The sequence below is a fragment of the Syngnathus acus genome, chromosome 1, assembly GCF_901709675.1.
Source record: "Syngnathus acus chromosome 1, fSynAcu1.2, whole genome shotgun sequence".
Classification (NCBI taxonomy): Eukaryota; Metazoa; Chordata; class Actinopteri; order Syngnathiformes; family Syngnathidae; genus Syngnathus; species Syngnathus acus.
Window position 1 is genome coordinate 13400558 of NC_051087.1, and position 18387 is coordinate 13418944.

Here is an 18387-nt window from a genome sequence, read left to right on the forward strand (position 1 = left end):
AATTTTACCAGAGACGACCATGTTATTCCAACTTGCTGCGTGGAAAGCTCAATCTCGCCATTGAAAAGACTCATAACATCCTTTCGTTCACAAGTATGTATGTATTTATGTATTTATTTGGTTACAAGTAAAATGCAATGCATTGTTTAATTTAGACTAAAATTAGCTAATTTTAATCTAGATTAGACGATGAAAAAATAAATTCAAAACTAGGTTTTGATTTTAAAATTTATTTTGTTGAGCATCTGCATTCAAAATGCTCGAGCGTTATAATAAAATTGTTTTTATTTATTTGTTGTTTTTCCATGGGTGGCATATCGGGGGGCGGGGGGGGCCCCCTAAATTATTTGTTTTATTTTGCACACCACTTATTAATCTAATTCATGTAGCCAATTTCATGAGTACGAAATTGCAATGACTAATACAGAAGTGTACATCCCATTGCAAGTTGTTTCTTAACCACTGTAAGTAATGTTCCTTACTGGCAAGTATTATGTCTTTGAAAATAATTGTTATGCACATGTAAGCTTTTGACGTCAGGCTGCGAATGGTGAAACATCTACTGCTATTAATGGGAAGTATGCCAGGCACTCCGTTTCGTACTTAAATTTGGAAAGCTTGACGGTCGGAGCCTCACCAGTCATGAACCTCCTCACCCCACATTTAACTCAAGGGGCCTAAAACATCGTGACAAAATTTGCTTAAAGTAAAATAAAATAATACGCGAAAATGTGCCTGATTCTGTATTGTGAAGCATATTATGCAAGTCGACGCATCAAGTCGTTCAAAGTTAATGTGTCATAAAAAATGTAATTTAATTTGATAGACAGTACAAGACAGATAGAGAGAGAGAGAGTAGAACAAATAACTTGTGGAGTGGGGGACACTTACAAAGAGGGCAGGGCTCCTCCAAGATAAATAACTTTGATTGCTTGCTACATGTAATGATGCTATTGATAAGCAACCATGCGTTCAAATGGCCACCAACGATCGACAGTCGACTGTCCCCCCGAATCAAATTACTTCTCTATTTGAGAAACATATTTTAAGAAAACAATTGCTATAGTACTGTACATTATTTCTGATGAATAGTTTATACATCATAAATAATGTACATTCTGTGAGCTGTACTATAGCTCACAGAATGCGCTGCAATATGGTCAAACAAACTGGTGTGCAAAAAACGCAGCATTACAAAGCCAACCAAAGGTGCCCCCCGTGCGTAGAACTATTGGCAGACAGACAGCAGTCAGCAGCGCGAGAGCGGCCCACACAGGTTCGCCGTGGAGTGGACACCCCGTGTGCCCCGTGAACGAGGCGACAAAATAATATCACGTGATACAAAATGGGCAGTCCTCTGACGGGGCTGAAAAAAGCCATTTTCTGGCGCTGCTGCAAATTGTAACCAAGTGCTAAGAACGTATCTGGATCCTCGTTGGGAGGAGAAAGAAGCGTTGATGTCAAATCAGGTACGAATCTAGCTCGGCCAGCAGATTATTGTGCGCGGCGACGCGACGCGACGCACCGCGACGCTCGTTTGCTTGCAGCGCACTCCCTCTGCACGGTGTCACATTTTGAGCCTCTCTTGTTCGCCTCCTCATACAAGCCCTGTCAGTGAATTTAAGATGGCTGCTTTGTGTACCAATGTGATTTTCTGAAGCTCTGCGCCCACTTAGTGTTGGCTTTTTTTCCGCCCGTTGTGTTCCGTCGTGCCGCTAGCTCGAACGGTGGAGCTCCGCACAAATGGACTCCCTCTTTGTTGGGGCTCTGGCCAAACAGCGGAGCTGATGCACTAAGAGGAGGCCACACAAGAGCTATTCAATAGTCAACTGCCGTGTACCACCACCACCACCACTCGGGCGGCATTAGCTGCACGGATCACCCCATCAAAGCTTCGTTTATCGCTGCAATGTTTGCAGTTATTTTGGCGGCGATTGGCTGGCTCTCTTTGTTGCAGCTCGTCAGTCCAAGGACGAGCTGCAGACATTGTCTGTGGGACTGACGATATGACGGATGGCCAATAGTCCCATGAAGCATGCTCGCCTCCGCCTACCCTACCTGAGATTTCAAAGAAAAACAATGCCATTTACCATTTGTTGTCTCCTGCAGATTTTCCCAGATGGAGAAAATGCAGCCCAATAGGATTAAAATCACAGACCTGAATTCACATCTCACTTGTCCACTATGTGCTGGTTACTTGGTTGATGCTACGACCATTGTAGAATGTCTCCATTCCTGTAAGTATCATCCTTTATTCACGTCTATGAAAAAAAAAAAAAGTGTGGTCGTAGTTTGGTCGACTGGCAATTATTTAAGATTCAGTATACGTAGCCAAATAAGGAGTTCGACAATCATGTCAAACGAAAGTGCTGTTTGTCTTTTGAACTATATTTTGAATGGCTGAAAGAAAAAAAAAACTGTCCAATGTTGATGCCTCAAATCCTGTAACAAACACTTGAAATCCAAATAATTGTGATTTGAGTTTTTTGTACAGCCTGCTCTTCAGCCAACGGCTGACTGAATCAAACGTAGTAGGTGGTTTTGAATTTACAAAGGGTGGATGTGCAATGAATGAGTTTCAGCAGCAGCACAAGAACTCCACATTCAGTTACCGATATATTGTTTTTGACATGGGTTTCAAAAGTATTAATGTTCATTACTGCAATATTTTGAGTTAAATCTGTACCGATCCAATATTCGTATCGGCACCCCACCCGTACTCTTTTTTGTGTATGGGACAGAATCGAATTCAGTCACACGATCAGCCCGATCCCATTTCATGTGTTTTTGTGGCGTCAACTCGCTTTACGGCTGATTTAAATCCTAATGTCAACATGTCTGCTATGTGGGCTTACTTTTCACTACAACCAAACGATAATCAAAGAGCGAAACACAATTGATGTAAAACAAATGGTTTCTCATGGAGCAATTTCATTGCCGATTAACAGCTGTCATAGACTTAATGGATTTTTTTGGAGCCAATGTATGAACTTCCCTCTCGACATCACATTGCAAGAACAGTGCTAACGGAGCTATACAACAAGTCTTAACAATGTACAGTTTAGGTTTTTCTGGGGTTTAAGAAGCAAAATTTGTTCTTTATTATAAACGGACTGACAGTGTCGATTTGTTGAAAACAGCTAAACACTATTGTTCAATGTGTTCGAAGTAACACCACCTAAGTAATCCTTTTAGTCTGTATATGGTTCCTTCCATGCTTTAGGGTTGAAGTAAAAAAAAAAGCGAGGGGGGGAGTAATCTGTATCAAATCTGTATCGGAAAGAGCACGTTTTAACAAACTCTGATCGGATCCGAAACCCAAAAATCTTGATGGGAACATTACTAGTTTGAGTGTGGCGAGTCGTCATTGTTGGTTTGCATCACATGCAGGTAAAATATCCCACAACGTTATGTTTATACGTATCAAAGTCCCACAATTGCACGATTTATCTGGATTAGTGAGTTGAACAATGATAAACTCGATTCAAAATAAAAAAGAAACAAGCTTTTTTTGTCTGTGTAAGGAGTGGAAAGTACAGATATAAGTAGAAGTACAAACTAGGCTAAAAAATAATTACTCTCCTAAAGTATAAAAAACCCAAATTTCTACTTAAGGTAATAAAGTAAAATTACTTTGTTTGGTAATAAAGTAAAAATACTTACTTAAGTAGAAAACAAAGTATTTTTACTTGGTTACTTTCCACCTCTGTTTTTTTATTTGATTATTTGATATCAATTGGTCCGGGATTATTTTTCAGAACAATATGTACTGTAATTATGACTTAACAACGCTGTTAGCGTGGTTTAGTAGCAGACTCCAGTGCATTTAGATGTGCGCACATTTTCAGGGGCCAAAGCTGGCATAAAAATATTACCTTGTGTTGTAAAAAATGGTTTTAGTAATCGTGATTGCCTGTGGTTCGTCTCTCTGTGTAGTTTGTAAAACATGCATCGTTGCCTTCTTGGAGACCAACAAATTCTGCCCTCGATGCGACGTCCAGGTTCACAAGACATGTCCACAGCTCAGCATCAAGTAAGCAAGCAATTACTACCATTTATTTCAGACATTTGTTCATTAAAACAACTGTTTTCATTTAGAGCTGACAAAACCCTCCAAGATGTAGTATACAAGCTTGTTCCGGGGTTGTTCAAAGGTAAGACCTCCCATATTTTTGTGTTACAAAGCACCTTTGAAACACGCTTTCTATCATCTTGCTTTGAAGTCATTGCTCTGATTTGTTGTTATCCACTGTCCACAGATGAGATGAAGCGGAGGCGAGATTTCTACTCCGAGACTCGTGTTCTGGAACCAGGGGAAGTGGTGGAGACGTTTAACATTGCAGAGGATGAAATCATCAGTCTGTCAATACAGTTCTACGAGAGGAACAAGTGAGTTGATCTTTTTTTGGGTGTATGTTTATTTTCAAGATCAAATTTTAAACTGACAAAAAAAAAAAAAAAATCACATCTTTGACCTATGATTCATTTCAATTTTAGACAATTCAATTGACAAATAAAATGATGATGGAGGTTAAAGTTGACCCATGCCATCTTCAGAGACCGTATCGAGTGAAATGCATCAAATGTAAATTTGGCTGTCGTCGAGCTGGAATCTCCAATGTCACTGATTCATTTCTATTTAACAACAAATCTACTATTGGTCAGTCCACACATTTGGGTGTCACTTTTACAAACTACCGGCCAAGTTTGAGCTGTGTTTCCCAGAAAATTAATAATTGCAGACTTGGATAGCGCTTTATATACATATGTTTGCTAAAATGCCAGATATTCAGTTATTTGAAAATGTATTAATATAATTAGTGGATGCAATACTGCTGTTTTGTTGTATCTACAGATTTCTTTTTTTGTGATTGTAAATCATTGTTGTAAAACAAGTATTCACCTTTTGCTAGTCACTCTAATGTGCTTAATGGAACAAAGTTCAACGTTTCACACTATACACTGATTTTCTGAATTTGCCTGCAGAACTACCGAGAGGCAGTGTGCAGAGGTGGATAAAGACAAGGTAAAACCTGGTTTCACTTTAGACATAAGGATTACTATGGAAGAATCTGAGCCAACATTCTGTTTCATGCTGATTTGTGTGGATTTTTTCACCTCGGATTTGTGCTTTCTTTGTTCTCAGTCCAACGGTAAACGCTTCCTGCAGTGCCCAGCAGCCATGTCCGTCATGCACTTAGCGAAGTTCCTCAGAAGTAAAATGGATATACCCAGCAACTACAGGGTAATCACACACTTAACATATAATCAATGCCCAATATGTATTGTCAAATCATAATCATAAAGCATGGATCTAAAATAAAAATTACTCCTAAAAAGGGCCTGATTATGACCCGAGAGCAATATTTGTTTCATGATTGAAATTCGACTGCAGAATCAGGCTTTTTGGGGCCGATCAGCGATGAGGTTTGAAAAAAAATGATAATCACTGATTCCATCAGAAGATGGCCAAATATATATTTAAAATATAAATATAACAATGTTTCCAACATCTCCTTTTCTGCAAGAACATCTACAGTCATTTTTGCTAAAGCTATTTAACAGCTGTAAACAGTCCACACTTACTTACCAGCTATGCCAAGTAGCCTATGCCTGCAGAACAGAAAAACAACGCTCTTACTTTGTGATTGGATGGTTAAGGGGGCAGGGCGGAACTTCCGCCTCTCAGGCAAAGACTTTCCGCTTCCACAACACCCAATAACGCTAAAAATAATTAAGCGTGCTCACTACATTATAGCAACACAAAACAACCTCAGATGAACGAGGTATAGCCGGTTATCAAAAATCTAGCAATAGTTTCTCTATGTTCAACTATTTCAGGGATTGACCTTAATGTGGTTCGACGTTCTGCAGCTCATGTTGCATAATGTGTGTGTTTGCAGGTAGAGGTATTGTACGGGGATGAACCTCTGAAAGACTACTACACGCTAATGGACATTGCCTACTTCTATGAATGGAGACGGGTGAGTTAGAGAAAGTCTTCATGCTTTGTATTTTATTGACCGAGATACAGTGCCGTAAAAAGTATTTCGCCTTCTTTCCAATGCCCTTCCTTTTTTTTTTTTTTTTTTTTACAGTGTTGCCAATTTCATGTTGACAATCGTTAAACAAAGATAACTCAAGTAAACGTCCGATTGAGTTTTTAAACAGTAATTTTATCTGTTAAGGGAAGGCAGGGAGGATACTGAAATTTACCTGGCCCTGTGTTAAAAAGTAATCGGCCCCTAAATTTAATATAAGCATTAGAGCGCTTCGGTCGGATTCAAGTCCAGGACAAGTCCACTTGTTTGATGATCAGACATTAAAGTGAGGAAACTGCAAAAAAAAAAAAAACCTGGGGTAACTGCTAAAAAAAAAAACACCTTTCACAGCACAACACAGGCATTAATAAAGTGCAGATTCAACACATTTCAAAAGGTCAACAAGGTTGTAAATTCGAAATAAATTCGAAAGTAAATTTCGAAATAATTTACGGTCAGGAAAATAATTGTGAAATGTAGGGATACACTGATACTGGTATCGAGTCGATACCACAAGTTTGTACTCATACTCATGACACGGGAGTGGATATGAGCAGCCATTATTAGTTTTATAGCAGCGTTAGGAGACCTTGCCGCATAGCATAGATCACTATGGTGACTTCCAGCAACGGGACAGTTCAGCTAGCGCACAACTAGAGCAAGTGAAGGAGTCATGTCAGCTATGTCAAAGTACAGTGATCCCTACTTCGTGTTTTGTTTATCGCGGCTTCACTACATCGCAGATTTTTTTTCCAAATTAAAAAAACATTTAAAAGTCAAAATAAAACTTCTAAATTAAGGGAAACGTGTCTAACCTTTAGGACAATGGAGTATTGCTCCAAATGTTCCATTTTCGCGTGTTAGCACGATCGCGAATTAGCATCTTTCCGCTAACTCGTTAGCCTGCCCAGTACTTCTTGTTGGTGACCGTACTTCGCGGATTTCACTTATCGCGGGTGGTTTTTGGAACCAATTATCCGCGATAAACGAGAGATTACTGTATTTCAAAGTAAATGAGAACGTCAAAGGCAATGTGGACTGTAATATTTGCAAGGCAAACACCAGTATAACACCAGCAACTTGATAAAACATTTGAGAACTCACCACGACGCGGAGTATAAAGCATTTGCCAGCAGAGGAACTTAAAGAAAACAACCAACTTTAAAAGAGACTTTGCAGAAGTGAGAAAAGATGTCTTCGGACAATCCACGAGCAAAAAAAATTACTAGTTTGATCGCAGAATATATCGCTCTTGATGATTAACCGCTGTCGCATGTGGATGATGTGGGCTTTAGGCGTCTTGAGTGAACTTGAGCCACGGTATGAAAAACCTAGCCGCCACATTATAGACAGTGTTTTACCAAAGGTGCACCAGAATGTAAAAAGGCACATTACTGACTTGCTGCAAGGAGTTACTACCCTTAGCTTCACTACGAACGGACAAGTAGTGTTAGCCCTGTGTCAGTTTGATAGCACAGTGGTTGACGGTAAATTGCATGCAAGACAATTTAGCGGCTCTCACACAAGTTATATAGTGACTGTATTTGATGATGCAGTTCTCAAACTTAAGTTGGTCATTTTTATTATTATTTATTTTTTGCTGGTAAACTTCAACCAAAGAATTGAAGTTATTTATGTAGAAGCGGTGTTCTTAAAATGGTTTTATAGTTTTAGAAGTATATTTGAAAGTAAAAGAAGTGAGCCATTTAATGTTGACTGTTAAACAACTATAAAAATAGTTTACAACTGTAACATTTGCTGCTTATTGAATTGAAAAATAACATTTAAGTTTGGTTGAATTATATTTTTCATATTTTTAAACACAATGCAACTCGTACTCGTATTGGCAAGTACTGTAATCAAAATGTACTCGTAGTTGTATCAGTTTTTATAAAAGTGGTATCGGTACATCCCTAGTGAAATGTCACATTTCTTTTTTTCTTTCTTTCCCTTCAATGTTCACCTTGAAGTACTGGAATTTCAGTCATTTTTTTTAAATGGTCCTCCATGCAAGGCTCGCAGCTGTAATTTCTAAACTACAAAGCACACCCTATTTAAAACTGCTGCAGCTAAATTTAGCCATAAAAAATATATGTACATATATTGGCCACTTTGCTTCATTAGCTGCTCCTCAGCCAAATTAATACTAAGGAAGGTCACGTTTACTTGCATTCATTGGATATATGCAAAAGATTTTGCAATTCAACAGCAAATGTCTAGAATGGAAATTAAGATTTTTTTTCCCGGCAACAAATAGATATGTAGTTCAAAATACTAGTGAAGGATTGAGATTGGACCTCTTTACTTCCAAGTGAATCTGAGCAATCAAATGTATACCTGTGTGCAGACTGGGCCCATTCCCCTGCAGTACCTGGTCAAGCCCACTAGGAAGCGTAGGAGGCCGTCTCAGTCTGCCGTCCAGGGCCACTCTGATGGCGTCAACACCAGCCCAACCTCAGAGAGCGATTCCCAAAGCGACAAAGTCCACAGTCCTGCTTCAGCGCCGCTACCCCGAGCCTCCACGCAATCCTGTCCTGCGCCTCACAGCCTCTCTCCCACCATCCAGAACTCCAACGGTACCACTGTGCCCAACAACACTCAGCGACACGCTCTCTCCTCTAAACAGGGAGGCTCCGCTCGGAAGGTGACCGTCAACGGCACAAGCTCGGCGGCCAGCAAAGAGGATGCCAGGGGAGGAGAAAAAAGTGGGATGCCGCCTACAACCTAATGTCTGCTGTGTATGATAATGAGGGAGGACAGTATTTGGATTGCTCCCTTCTTTCTACAGAGCAAAAATACAAACTGGAGCCTTGTTCCTTTTGGACTTAAGAGACAGTTTTCATCTTTCAACATGACAGACTCGAGTGTGCAGCCAAATAGATACATGCACGTACGTGAGTGCATTAGACTAGAACACTGCACACATAGACTGTACAGTGTGTATCGAGTGTGGGCATGTGTGCGTACATATGTATAAACGTATCTTTTATACAAGACATTGTAATCATTTTGTATTGTATATGCAGTGGTTGTTTCATTTCCACCGTTCAAGTTGTACATTGATTTGGGTTCTGTAAAAATTGAAGGAGAACATTGCTGTGGAAATAACTGCACCATTCGAATATAAAGGTAAAAAAAAAAAAAAATAGAGCAATTCTTGCCTTATCATTCAATAACTGCTGTATAAGTGTCCAATATAAGCAAGAAGTTAACACATGACTCTCATGACAAAAACTGTTGATGCACTTTCCTTGACTCTGGCCACAAGTTCAAACCAACAAGTATTTGCCACCATGAGAAGGAGCTTTCACTTTTTAAGCACTCCCACACTCGCTCGTGTGTGCGCACGCGCGCATCAGACTGCCGTAATTTTGTCTCATGTCAGAACTCAAAAGGGATTTGACTACATGAACATGTATGTTGTTTCATAAAACTCAGCATTCCGTATGTTTCCGTTCACAAATAATGCTTTAAAAAACAGCCATATGTGCATGTTTTAGGTCAATAAAATGTTTACTACTTCGGGTTTTTTCCAACAGTGTCCAATTAATCATTTTCTGAGAACAGCAAGAAGTTGTGAATCATACTGTGAAATAAAAGTTCAATGCTGGGAGTTTTCTTAAAACATTTATTTTGACTCATGACTAAGGTCAGCTTTCAATAAAAAAACATTTAACCGTTCTTTTAACAGTTCTATCAGAATCATAAATATGTATAGTATGTTCTGAATTTACAACCACAGGCCATTGTTCTAAATCGCCACTGAGGTTGGACACAGTTAAGCCAAACAGTCCTTCTGGGAACAAGGCCCATTTGAACTATCAGGTCTGTTCATGCAGCGGGGCAGACACGATGAAGTCCTGCTTGTGCGTGCCATCGCAGTATGGACGGTTGTTAGTGTATTTGCAGCCACACAGCCAAACTGTGACGTCTTTTTCCGGGACAAAGTGTAGTGGGGACAAGCCCTGGGCTTTGCTCTTGTGTGCTCCATCACAGAAAGGCTGAAAGATCAAAGAATGAAATAATCACTTTGTGACATCATAATGTGATGACCCGGTCATTTCCTTGGATCAAAACAATCTTGGTATATTTGACTAAATTCCCTTTTTATAATTCAGACTTTTGAGTTGATGAGTGAATAAAGAAAAGCACTACTTTGGGGTTGTTTTGGGTAAGGAATTAGCATTTTAACATGGCTAAAAGCTGAAAAAAGTTAATTCAGCATGATATGGCTCCAACTACAATAACCAGATCATATATTAAAACAATAACTCTCAGATGCAAAAACTCAGCATTCCTTTGCAAATTTTGTTACCTTGTCTTTCCTAACAGAATAAACGGTCTAGAAAAAAAATGGAATTAGAGTACCGTAATTTTCGGACTATAAGTCTTTTTATGAGTCGTATGAGAGTATGAGTCGCACCAGCCATAAAATGCCCAAAAATGTGAAAAAAAACATATATAAGTCGCTCCGGAGTATAAGTCGCATTTTGGGGGGCAATTTATTCGACAAAATCCAACACCAAGAACAGACATGAACGAGCAACAACAGGCTAAACGATACGGTATGCTAACGTGACAAACACAAACGAGGAGCTGAGAACGGGCCTGACGTAACATTCAGTTATTTAAAAAAACGATTACATAAATAACACGTTTATAAAACCATCTGTGTCACTCCAATTCATTAAATCCATCGATCGTCCTTTGTCAACAATGCCGTGTGCCGCGCCGCAGTTCAAATTATTCCACAGGCCCATACAACGATATATAAACTATATTTTAAATAACTATCACATAAACAACAATATTATCAAACCATTTGTGTCACTCCAAATCATTAAATCCATCGATCAAATTTCTCGTCCTTTATGTCATCCTGGTGACAGAGGACATGTCCAGAGGATATGGCGCTTTAAAGTATTAATTACTTTATTTGATTTTTTCTCTCTATTTTTCATGTTTTGGATATGTTCAAGATAAAGATATCAAAGCATGTGAAGTGATCAACTATACTAAAAAAAACATGTGAAGTGGTCAACTATACTTGTAAGTAAGTGATGTGTTAATGATCAAGTAAAGATTTGTGAAAAAAAAAACATATATAAGTCGCTCCTGAGTATAAATCGCCCCGCCCCACCCAAACTATGAAAAAAAACGCGACTTATAGTCCGAAAATTACGGTATACAACAGAAAGTGCACTTGTATAATATATTAATAGTTACATGTGGCTTGTACCTGTTTCTTGCTGTGTCCACAGGTGCACCAAGCGTAACGCTTCCCACCGACAAGATCCACTTTGAAAGGTTTCTTTGAGGGGATGACCGGTTGAGGAGGAATTGTGGAGAGATGGACCTGATGACAGTTGAGCATACTTCTTTTACTGACAAAACTTTTAGAATGAGCCATCCTTTTTCTCTCCTGCTTGTCCTCATTAGATTAATGAGTCAGATGGAATCTACCCCAACACGGACGGGATAAGTGAGTGATGATTGAATTATACTCGAGGTGCATGAATGCATGCTCACAACTCGTAACCAGTTCGTCCAAACAAACAGAAGATTTAATGTGTTAAAGGTGACGTACACACCACGTAACCATTACAGATTCAGGTGCATTCTAATACGAATGGGAGAAAAAGACAATCACTCATTTAGGATTAATACTTAATTAAACTACGTCAGAAATAGAAAAACGACATGCTCAGTTTATCATTTGCATCTCAATATAAAAAGGCTATTAAACAGTAGCACCAACAACGAAAACAGATTTGTGTTTACCTTGGAGGCCATTGGTATCCAAGACTTTTCCAAAATTGAAGTAATCCATCTGTGATCTAATTTTGCCACCAGGATGTTCATTTTTTCCATTGACATAAATTGCCGCAGCTGTGACGTTCAATCTATGCAACACAACACGCCGTTACCTAAACTGGAAACGACTTTTTTTTTTTTTTTCGTCATAGCAACATCATCATTAATATATATATATGCGCAAATAACATTAGATAGTGGAATTCCAAATGGTGATACACTCACTTGGAATTAGCTGTGTCATCTTGACCAAGGTGTAAGGAAGGTTGGGTCGCTTGAGTAACATCCAAATCATGTGTTAAACGTCTAGCCAATCATAAGGCCGATAAGATTTGAGTGGCAGGTCAGGAACGTAATAGGCGCGACGAAACGTACGCGGAACACCCATGGGGTCGTGCTCGAACCGGAAGCAGAAGCAGCGACACGGCTACAATAAAGTTGCACATTCAAATGCGATTCTGTGGCTCTAACACTTTTGTTGGAAATAGACTCCAACGCGCCTGCGACAATGGGACGATAAACAGAGTAAATAATGGATGGATGTCTATCTAGTTCTAGTGCATTTAAAAAAGGAACCCAAAACGATACGGTATGCATTTAAAACATGACTACTATGAACGTTTGTACAAACCCAAAAACTTAGGCACCAAGCATTTTATAACGTAGGAAAATGAAATGAGATCAGTAAAACAGGAAAAGTCGTTCTTTGTAAGAAAAGTCAAATAAACACTTTAAAAAATTGTTACGTTTATTCATCCAAAACGTTTTGTTTTGCTTCACTAGTTTGTATAATTTAAGAGTATTAAATTGATCTCCCAAATAAAAATGAGGTATGTACCCAAAACAAAAAAGAAACCGGAGTGACCGGCTAAAAACAAAACTTCGATCTGACAACAAAACTTCCATCTGACACTATTATTTTTATAAATTAATCTAGTTTTGTTGTACAACTCAGGTAAAGATGTGCGTTTAACGTTTTTCCTGAAAAGCTTCAATAATTGGGTGCATGCATAGTCTGAGATGTAAATTTGCTCACAGGGTTAGTGCAAATTCTAATAAGACATTGATGAATCACAGATATTTGTGTCAAATGTTTATGTACATAAATTAGTGAATGAGGCACAATTTTTTTCGACTGGAGAGGAGAGTATGACGACATGACGACTAGACGTCAGAAATTGAGGTATGTGGTATAATTACAACGTAATACAGTAATTGTTGTACACATAAGAATTGGTCAGTTAAACAGTCTCTTGACTGACTTCACTACATCATTGTAGATGACTTTGAAATGAGAGCCATCACAATAAGGAGCATTTGTTGTTTGCTTGCATGCACACAGCAGGACAGTCTTGTCTTTGTCAGAGGTGAAGCGGAGTGGAGAAATGTTTGGTGCTTTGGTCTTGTGAGCGCCATCACAGTAAGGCTGAAAGAAAGAAAAAGCAGTCAACCCCAAAATGGAAATTGTGTAAAAGTTAGAAAACTCAGATTTTACCCCCCTTCCAGATTTCTCTCTGTCTCTTTTTCCCCATGTTTGTTGACACAAGTAAATGTAGTTTTAAATTATACATTATTTACCATTAAAAGTTAATATTTATTCAAATATTTATACCTCATTAGCTTTCACATACAATTAACACATTTAAAAAAGAGGTTTGCCATTTGCTGTCGACTGAAAATGTGCTTAGGGTTCAGCTAAGGACCAATCACGGCTCATGTTGCGCATGTCAGATGAGCCGTGATTGGTGGTAGCCATATTACTCATTTCTGACGAGTGTTTTTCAAGACATTAGTAATTTACTTATTTCTTCAAAATAAATTGATAAAATTGAATGCAAGCTGTATACTGAGATTGTTAGTCAAAAATGGACCATCCTGGCTGGATGGTTCTTTAAAAGTCCGAGGAGGACAGAGCCCCCCCACATCCCCAGTACCATATGCACCCATGCTCAGCAGACTTTATTAAATGTGCCTTTTCACTTTGTCATCATGATACACGAGCAGCTAATTTTTCAGGCCTTCTACTCCAATCAAAATGGTGGATATACTTTCTCACAGACAAACCTGTTTCTTGCTGTGCCCACATGCACACCAGGCATAGCGTTTTCCAGCGCACAGTTGCACCCTGTACGGCAACCGAGCTGCAGGGACAGGCTGTGTAGACTCAGGACGAATGTGCTCCTGTAATGGATGACAGTTCAGCTATAAAAACAAGCTAATTCTGATTCTAAAAGAGCACCAAAAAAAATAATCGAAACATTTTTGTAGATTGTTTTTGTGTTGTCATTTATTTAAAGACACATTAATAGGCTATATAAAAAGTCACTTTAATAATAATGTATTACTTCCTGTTTGTTTTAAAAAAAAAAAAAAAAACATTCTCAGCAGATGGAACATTTGTAAAGAATTGTTTCATCAAAATATAACTCAAATACCAAACTATTCAAAGGTGAATATAATTGAATAAATTGAATATTGTGTAGCAACCCTTTCTGTTATAATTTTATATATTATGATTATGAATTATTTTCTCAACCCCAATATTTATTGGTCTAGCCCCCGTTTAGCCCTAGGAGAGAAAAAAAACCCCGGAGTCATCCCTGTGCATGCTTCTTGAAAGTGCATAGTAAGTAATGTGCGTAAGAAAGTGACTTAAATGCCAATAAATATCCCACAATGTCAAGATTATAAAAATGACGTCAGTATTCAATGCTGGTCTAATCAGAGGACAGCAAGTCAAATTCTCATGCAGTGCAGTGTTTAACCTGAACCGGCACACAGGTGTTTTGTTTTTTTTATGGAGAGAGATTTGTGTCAAACATATTCACACAAATACACCCTCGATTTTCACATGTAACATCTGACAAGGATTGAGAAGCAGATGGCAAAGCCTGCCTGGTTCATATTTATGAGGCTGAACCAATAATCAATAAGGAGTTCAGAGGATACCAGCCCTTTCCAACAGCCTTGGAGACATCAATGAGAGATACAATTTTGATGGGGTGATTCGTAATTACAATTTATTTCAATGAATCATCCATCAGTCCATTATCTGTACTGCCTGTCCCCACAGGGGGCGCGGGCGTGTCGGAGCCTATCCCAGCAGTCATCGGGCAGTCGGTGGGGGACACCCCTGAACTGGTTGTTAGCCAATTGCAGGGCACACAGAGACAAACAACCATTCGCACTCGCATTCAAACCTATGGACAATTTGGAGTGCTCAATCGGCCTACCAAGCATGTTTTTGGTGGGGGGGGGGGGGGGTTCGACGTCTGGTCACCCCAACTAAGGGAAAGCCAATTGGTTATGTTCATACCTGGTGCAACAAAAATGAATAAAAATAAAACACTAATATTTTCAGCAGCACTTTTTAGTTACCTAAAGCAACAAGAGTATGATGTATATTTAAACTTATTGTAGTCCACTGTAATATACACAATTTTACCATAAACACATCACTTTAATATATGAAAAAATATTTCCAATGATGACCAAAATGTCATGCATGTTTAAAATCGAGTATATAGTACATATTTTAAAAGAAAAACAGTTGATGTTTCTTCAGGATTCCATTAACCTACTTTTATACATGCTATGCTGCAACAAGTCCACATTAACATCTCTACCAACTTCAAACACCATAATAACAAACGTATTATTTTCACCAGAAAAGGGGGTGCACCATTCCTGGAGGTACTGCAATACCAGGTCGATGCGTGGAGTGGACGGAGCAAGCCCCTATTCCACCTCCCAGTTCCAAAAATCAATTTAATATATGGTCCCCGGATAGGGGACGTATCAGATATTAAACTGATAAGAACAGATACTACACTTGATCTTAGCCAAAAGGCCGAGAAGCGATAACTCGACACAGTCAAACGGGGACCACGCCATTTCCAGCACTACAACCTAAAGTGAGAGTGACAAACATCACCTCGCAACAAAAACACACATTTACACGTCAAGACTTTGTAAGTGAAATGAGGACAGTTGTGCCGCTTTGGGCCCTATATAAACAAATAAATATTGCGTAATTGCTGGGTTCTATAAGTCACGTGATATATGTTGGTCCAATGAAAAAGCACCAAGAAAGTTATCTCTATTAATGGTATTACAATGTTATTTGACACTCAAAGAACCCAATTACAGGTGTTCCATTAATGACCAAAATGTCATGCATGTTTAAAATGAGTATATAGTACATATTTTAAAAGAAAAACTGTTGATTTTTCTTCAGGATTCCGTTAAGTTACTTTTATACATGCTATGCTGCAATAATGCCGCGTTAACATCTCTACCAACTTCAAACACCATGATAACAAATTCATTATTTTCACCAAAAAAAGGGGGGCACCGCTCCTGGAGGTACTGCAATACCAGGTCAATGCATGGAGTGGACGGAGCAAGCCCCTGCTCCATCTCCCTGTTCCAAAAATCAATTTAATATGTGGTCCCCGGATAGGGGACGTATCAGATATTAAACTGATAAGAACAGATACTACACTTGATCTTAGCCAAAAGGCCGAGAAGCGATAACTCGACACAGTCAAACGGGGACCACGCCATTTCCAGCACTACAACCTAAAGTGAGAGTGACAAACGTCACCTAGCGACAACAACACATATTTACACGCCAAGACATTGTAAGTGAAATGAGGACAGTTGTGCCGCTTTGGGGCCTATAAAAACAAATAAATATTGAGTCATTGCTGGGTTCTATAAGTCACGTGATCTATGTTGGTCCAATGAGAAAGCACCAAGAAAGTTATGTCTATAAATGGCATTACAATGTTATTTGACACTCAAAGACCCCAATTACAGGTGTTCACGAATATTACAAACACATGGCGAATTGTAATAGGACAATTATGTTGCTTTGTATGCTACAAATGAAAAGAATGTTCGGCTATAGATCGCTAGTCACGTGATCCAGCGACAATTTTGTTTTGAAACCTATGTCGTTTAATCATGTGAAACAGATGTCGTTTGTAAAGTTAACAAATAAATGACTATTCAAGAAAAAGACAGTTTTAAGTATTTTAACGATGTTTGACGATAATGACCAGTCAAATTATTTCACACGCCAGGTCACACTACTTCCTGTTTCCTGTTAAGTAAGTAAATTCTTATTAAGAGCGCCACCATCGCAGTGGAGGCGAATGACACTCTCGTAATTGCTAGTACTTCGCAAAGATACGGCCCACTCGTTTTCACATATACTGTAGAATAAATAAACGCATCCAAACTTTACAACAAAAACAAAAGCGTACATATTTGTTATCAAATGTCAGTTTAAGTTATATTAGTGTGACTAGCGCACGTACGAGGTTAATAATGGTAATGAGGGTGGGCCCTAAATGCTAATTAAGTCATTAGCTCACCTGTTCGGTAGAAAGTGACGTATATCCAATTTTATTGCTTATTGCTCCCACCGGTTCACCTGAAGGACATTTTTTTCATTGTTTCGCACGTATTAATAGTTTTTTTCAGTGGTCGACAGCGTAAATTTCAAATTTCAGGCGCTATCTTATTTAGGGTGACCAGATTTGGGTTGCTGAAAAAGAGGACACCTCATATTGTCCAGGACAATCTCTCACATAACTCACATATGGCCTCTGTTTTTCTTTTACATTTTGTCTTATCCTTGCATGTGTTACAGCCTATGCCGACATCGGGGTGATGTATTGATGAAAGCATTGCGAAAATGTCTTTCGAATGTGTTCAAGATTTAAAAAAAAAAAAAAAAAAAACTACAAAAGGCAAACGGTATCTGTTATGTTCGTGTAATGAGGTGTGCCAAAGGTGAGTGAAAAGGCGTGGCGACTTGGCACCATAAAGCAAAGCAACTTTAGGTCTTTGTTTTTCTTAATACTCACATACATATTGGATTAATTTAACACAAACATAAAACGTAGCACTGGATTTTCCTGCTGACAATGTTAACGAGATAAGCACCAAAACATTGAAAGAAAATCTTACCAACTTGGAGGGAGCAAGTAAGAGCTGCTGAGGTCGTCTAAAATGTTGCAAACCCCTCCAGACCATGTTCATGTTGTGAACAAATGGAGGAAAATAGTAGCAAGAATGGAGAAAGTAGCACGCAAGTTGCTCGGTACTCTAAAGTGATCTCAAATTCCCAACGAGTAAGCTGACGGGAAATTGGTTGTAAAATGTAAACAAATCGCGTAGTACGCAATGTCCTCCCTTCCTCTTCCTCGGCTCACGCCCTCTCACGGCGGAACGTGAACGAACAAAAACGATTTCCTTCTGAAGAACCGTCGCTCATTCAGTAGTTAATTGCTTCATACGATGGTTTAAATTTCTATTATACACAGTTCACGTTTGTGAGCAAGCAGACTGAGCAAAAGCGATCACACTCGTTAAGCCTATTTTTAATGTGGAAATTAAAATTAACTCTTTAAATGACTACTTCTTAAATGTGTTGTATAGTGGTCTAAAGCAGTGTTCAAGTTGTATGCACATGATTCTTATATTATGTCGTGCAAAAAATGCATACATGTGAATACATTAC

At 38.8% G+C, this 18387-nt stretch overlaps 3 protein-coding genes and 2 non-coding genes across 5 annotated transcripts; 1 reads left to right on the plus strand and 4 right to left on the minus strand.

Moving 5' to 3' along the window:
* Positions 1-1323: 1323 nt before the first annotated feature.
* Positions 1324-9563, plus strand: LOC119127512 (polycomb complex protein BMI-1-A-like). Its single transcript, XM_037259492.1, has 9 exons — positions 1324-1469; positions 2110-2237; positions 3937-4033; positions 4099-4154; positions 4260-4389; positions 4987-5026; positions 5147-5245; positions 5904-5984; positions 8389-9563. Exons 2-9 carry the CDS (start codon positions 2120-2122, stop codon positions 8767-8769), a joined length of 1002 nt encoding a protein of 333 aa, XP_037115387.1. The 5' UTR covers positions 1324-1469; positions 2110-2119; the 3' UTR covers positions 8770-9563.
* LOC119127527 (CDGSH iron-sulfur domain-containing protein 3, mitochondrial-like) lies at positions 9155-12421 on the minus strand. The gene is made up of 4 exons (XM_037259518.1): positions 12081-12421; positions 11823-11944; positions 11281-11397; positions 9155-10042 (listed from the first exon to the last, which is right to left on the minus strand). Exons 2-4 carry the CDS (start codon positions 11916-11918, stop codon positions 9863-9865), a joined length of 393 nt encoding a protein of 130 aa, XP_037115413.1. The 5' UTR covers positions 11919-11944; positions 12081-12421; the 3' UTR covers positions 9155-9862.
* A 607-nt stretch (positions 12422-13028) lies between these two features.
* Positions 13029-18111, minus strand: LOC119127531 (CDGSH iron-sulfur domain-containing protein 3, mitochondrial-like). The gene is made up of 3 exons (XM_037259530.1): positions 17835-18111; positions 13920-14036; positions 13029-13281 (listed from the first exon to the last, which is right to left on the minus strand). The coding sequence occupies exons 1-3, from the start codon at positions 17904-17906 to the stop codon at positions 13093-13095; spliced, it is 378 nt and encodes a 125-aa protein (XP_037115425.1). The 5' UTR covers positions 17907-18111; the 3' UTR covers positions 13029-13092.
* On the minus strand, positions 15527-15717 carry LOC119130198. The gene has a single exon (XR_005099375.1). It is a non-coding gene; the product is annotated as a U2 spliceosomal RNA (small nuclear RNA).
* LOC119130203 lies at positions 16199-16389 on the minus strand. The gene has a single exon (XR_005099377.1). It is a non-coding gene; the product is annotated as a U2 spliceosomal RNA (small nuclear RNA).
* Positions 18112-18387: the final 276 nt, after the last annotated feature.

Coding starts and splice junctions, on each gene's coding strand:
- LOC119127531 (XM_037259530.1), bottom strand. CDS start 17,906: ATGAACATGGTCTGGAGGGGTTTGCAACATTTTAGACGACCTCAGCAG. Junction 14,037..17,834: donor TACTTGCTCCCTCCAAGTTG/GTAAGATTTTCT, acceptor CATCCATTACAG/GAGCACATTCGTCCTGAGTC. Junction 13,282..13,919: donor GTGGGCACAGCAAGAAACAG/GTTTGTCTGTGA, acceptor TCTTTCTTTCAG/CCTTACTGTGATGGCGCTCA.
- LOC119127527 (XM_037259518.1), bottom strand. CDS start 11,918: ATGTCAATGGAAAAAATGAACATCCTGGTGGCAAAATTAGATCACAGA. Junction 11,398..11,822: donor GGATACCAATGGCCTCCAAG/GTAAACACAAAT, acceptor AACTGTCATCAG/GTCCATCTCTCCACAATTCC. Junction 10,043..11,280: donor GTGGACACAGCAAGAAACAG/GTACAAGCCACA, acceptor TTGATCTTTCAG/CCTTTCTGTGATGGAGCACA.
- LOC119127512 (XM_037259492.1), top strand. CDS start 2,120: ATGGAGAAAATGCAGCCCAATAGGATTAAAATCACAGACCTGAATTCA. Junction 4,034..4,098: donor TGTCCACAGCTCAGCATCAA/GTAAGCAAGCAA, acceptor GTTTTCATTTAG/AGCTGACAAAACCCTCCAAG. Junction 5,985..8,388: donor ACTTCTATGAATGGAGACGG/GTGAGTTAGAGA, acceptor ACCTGTGTGCAG/ACTGGGCCCATTCCCCTGCA.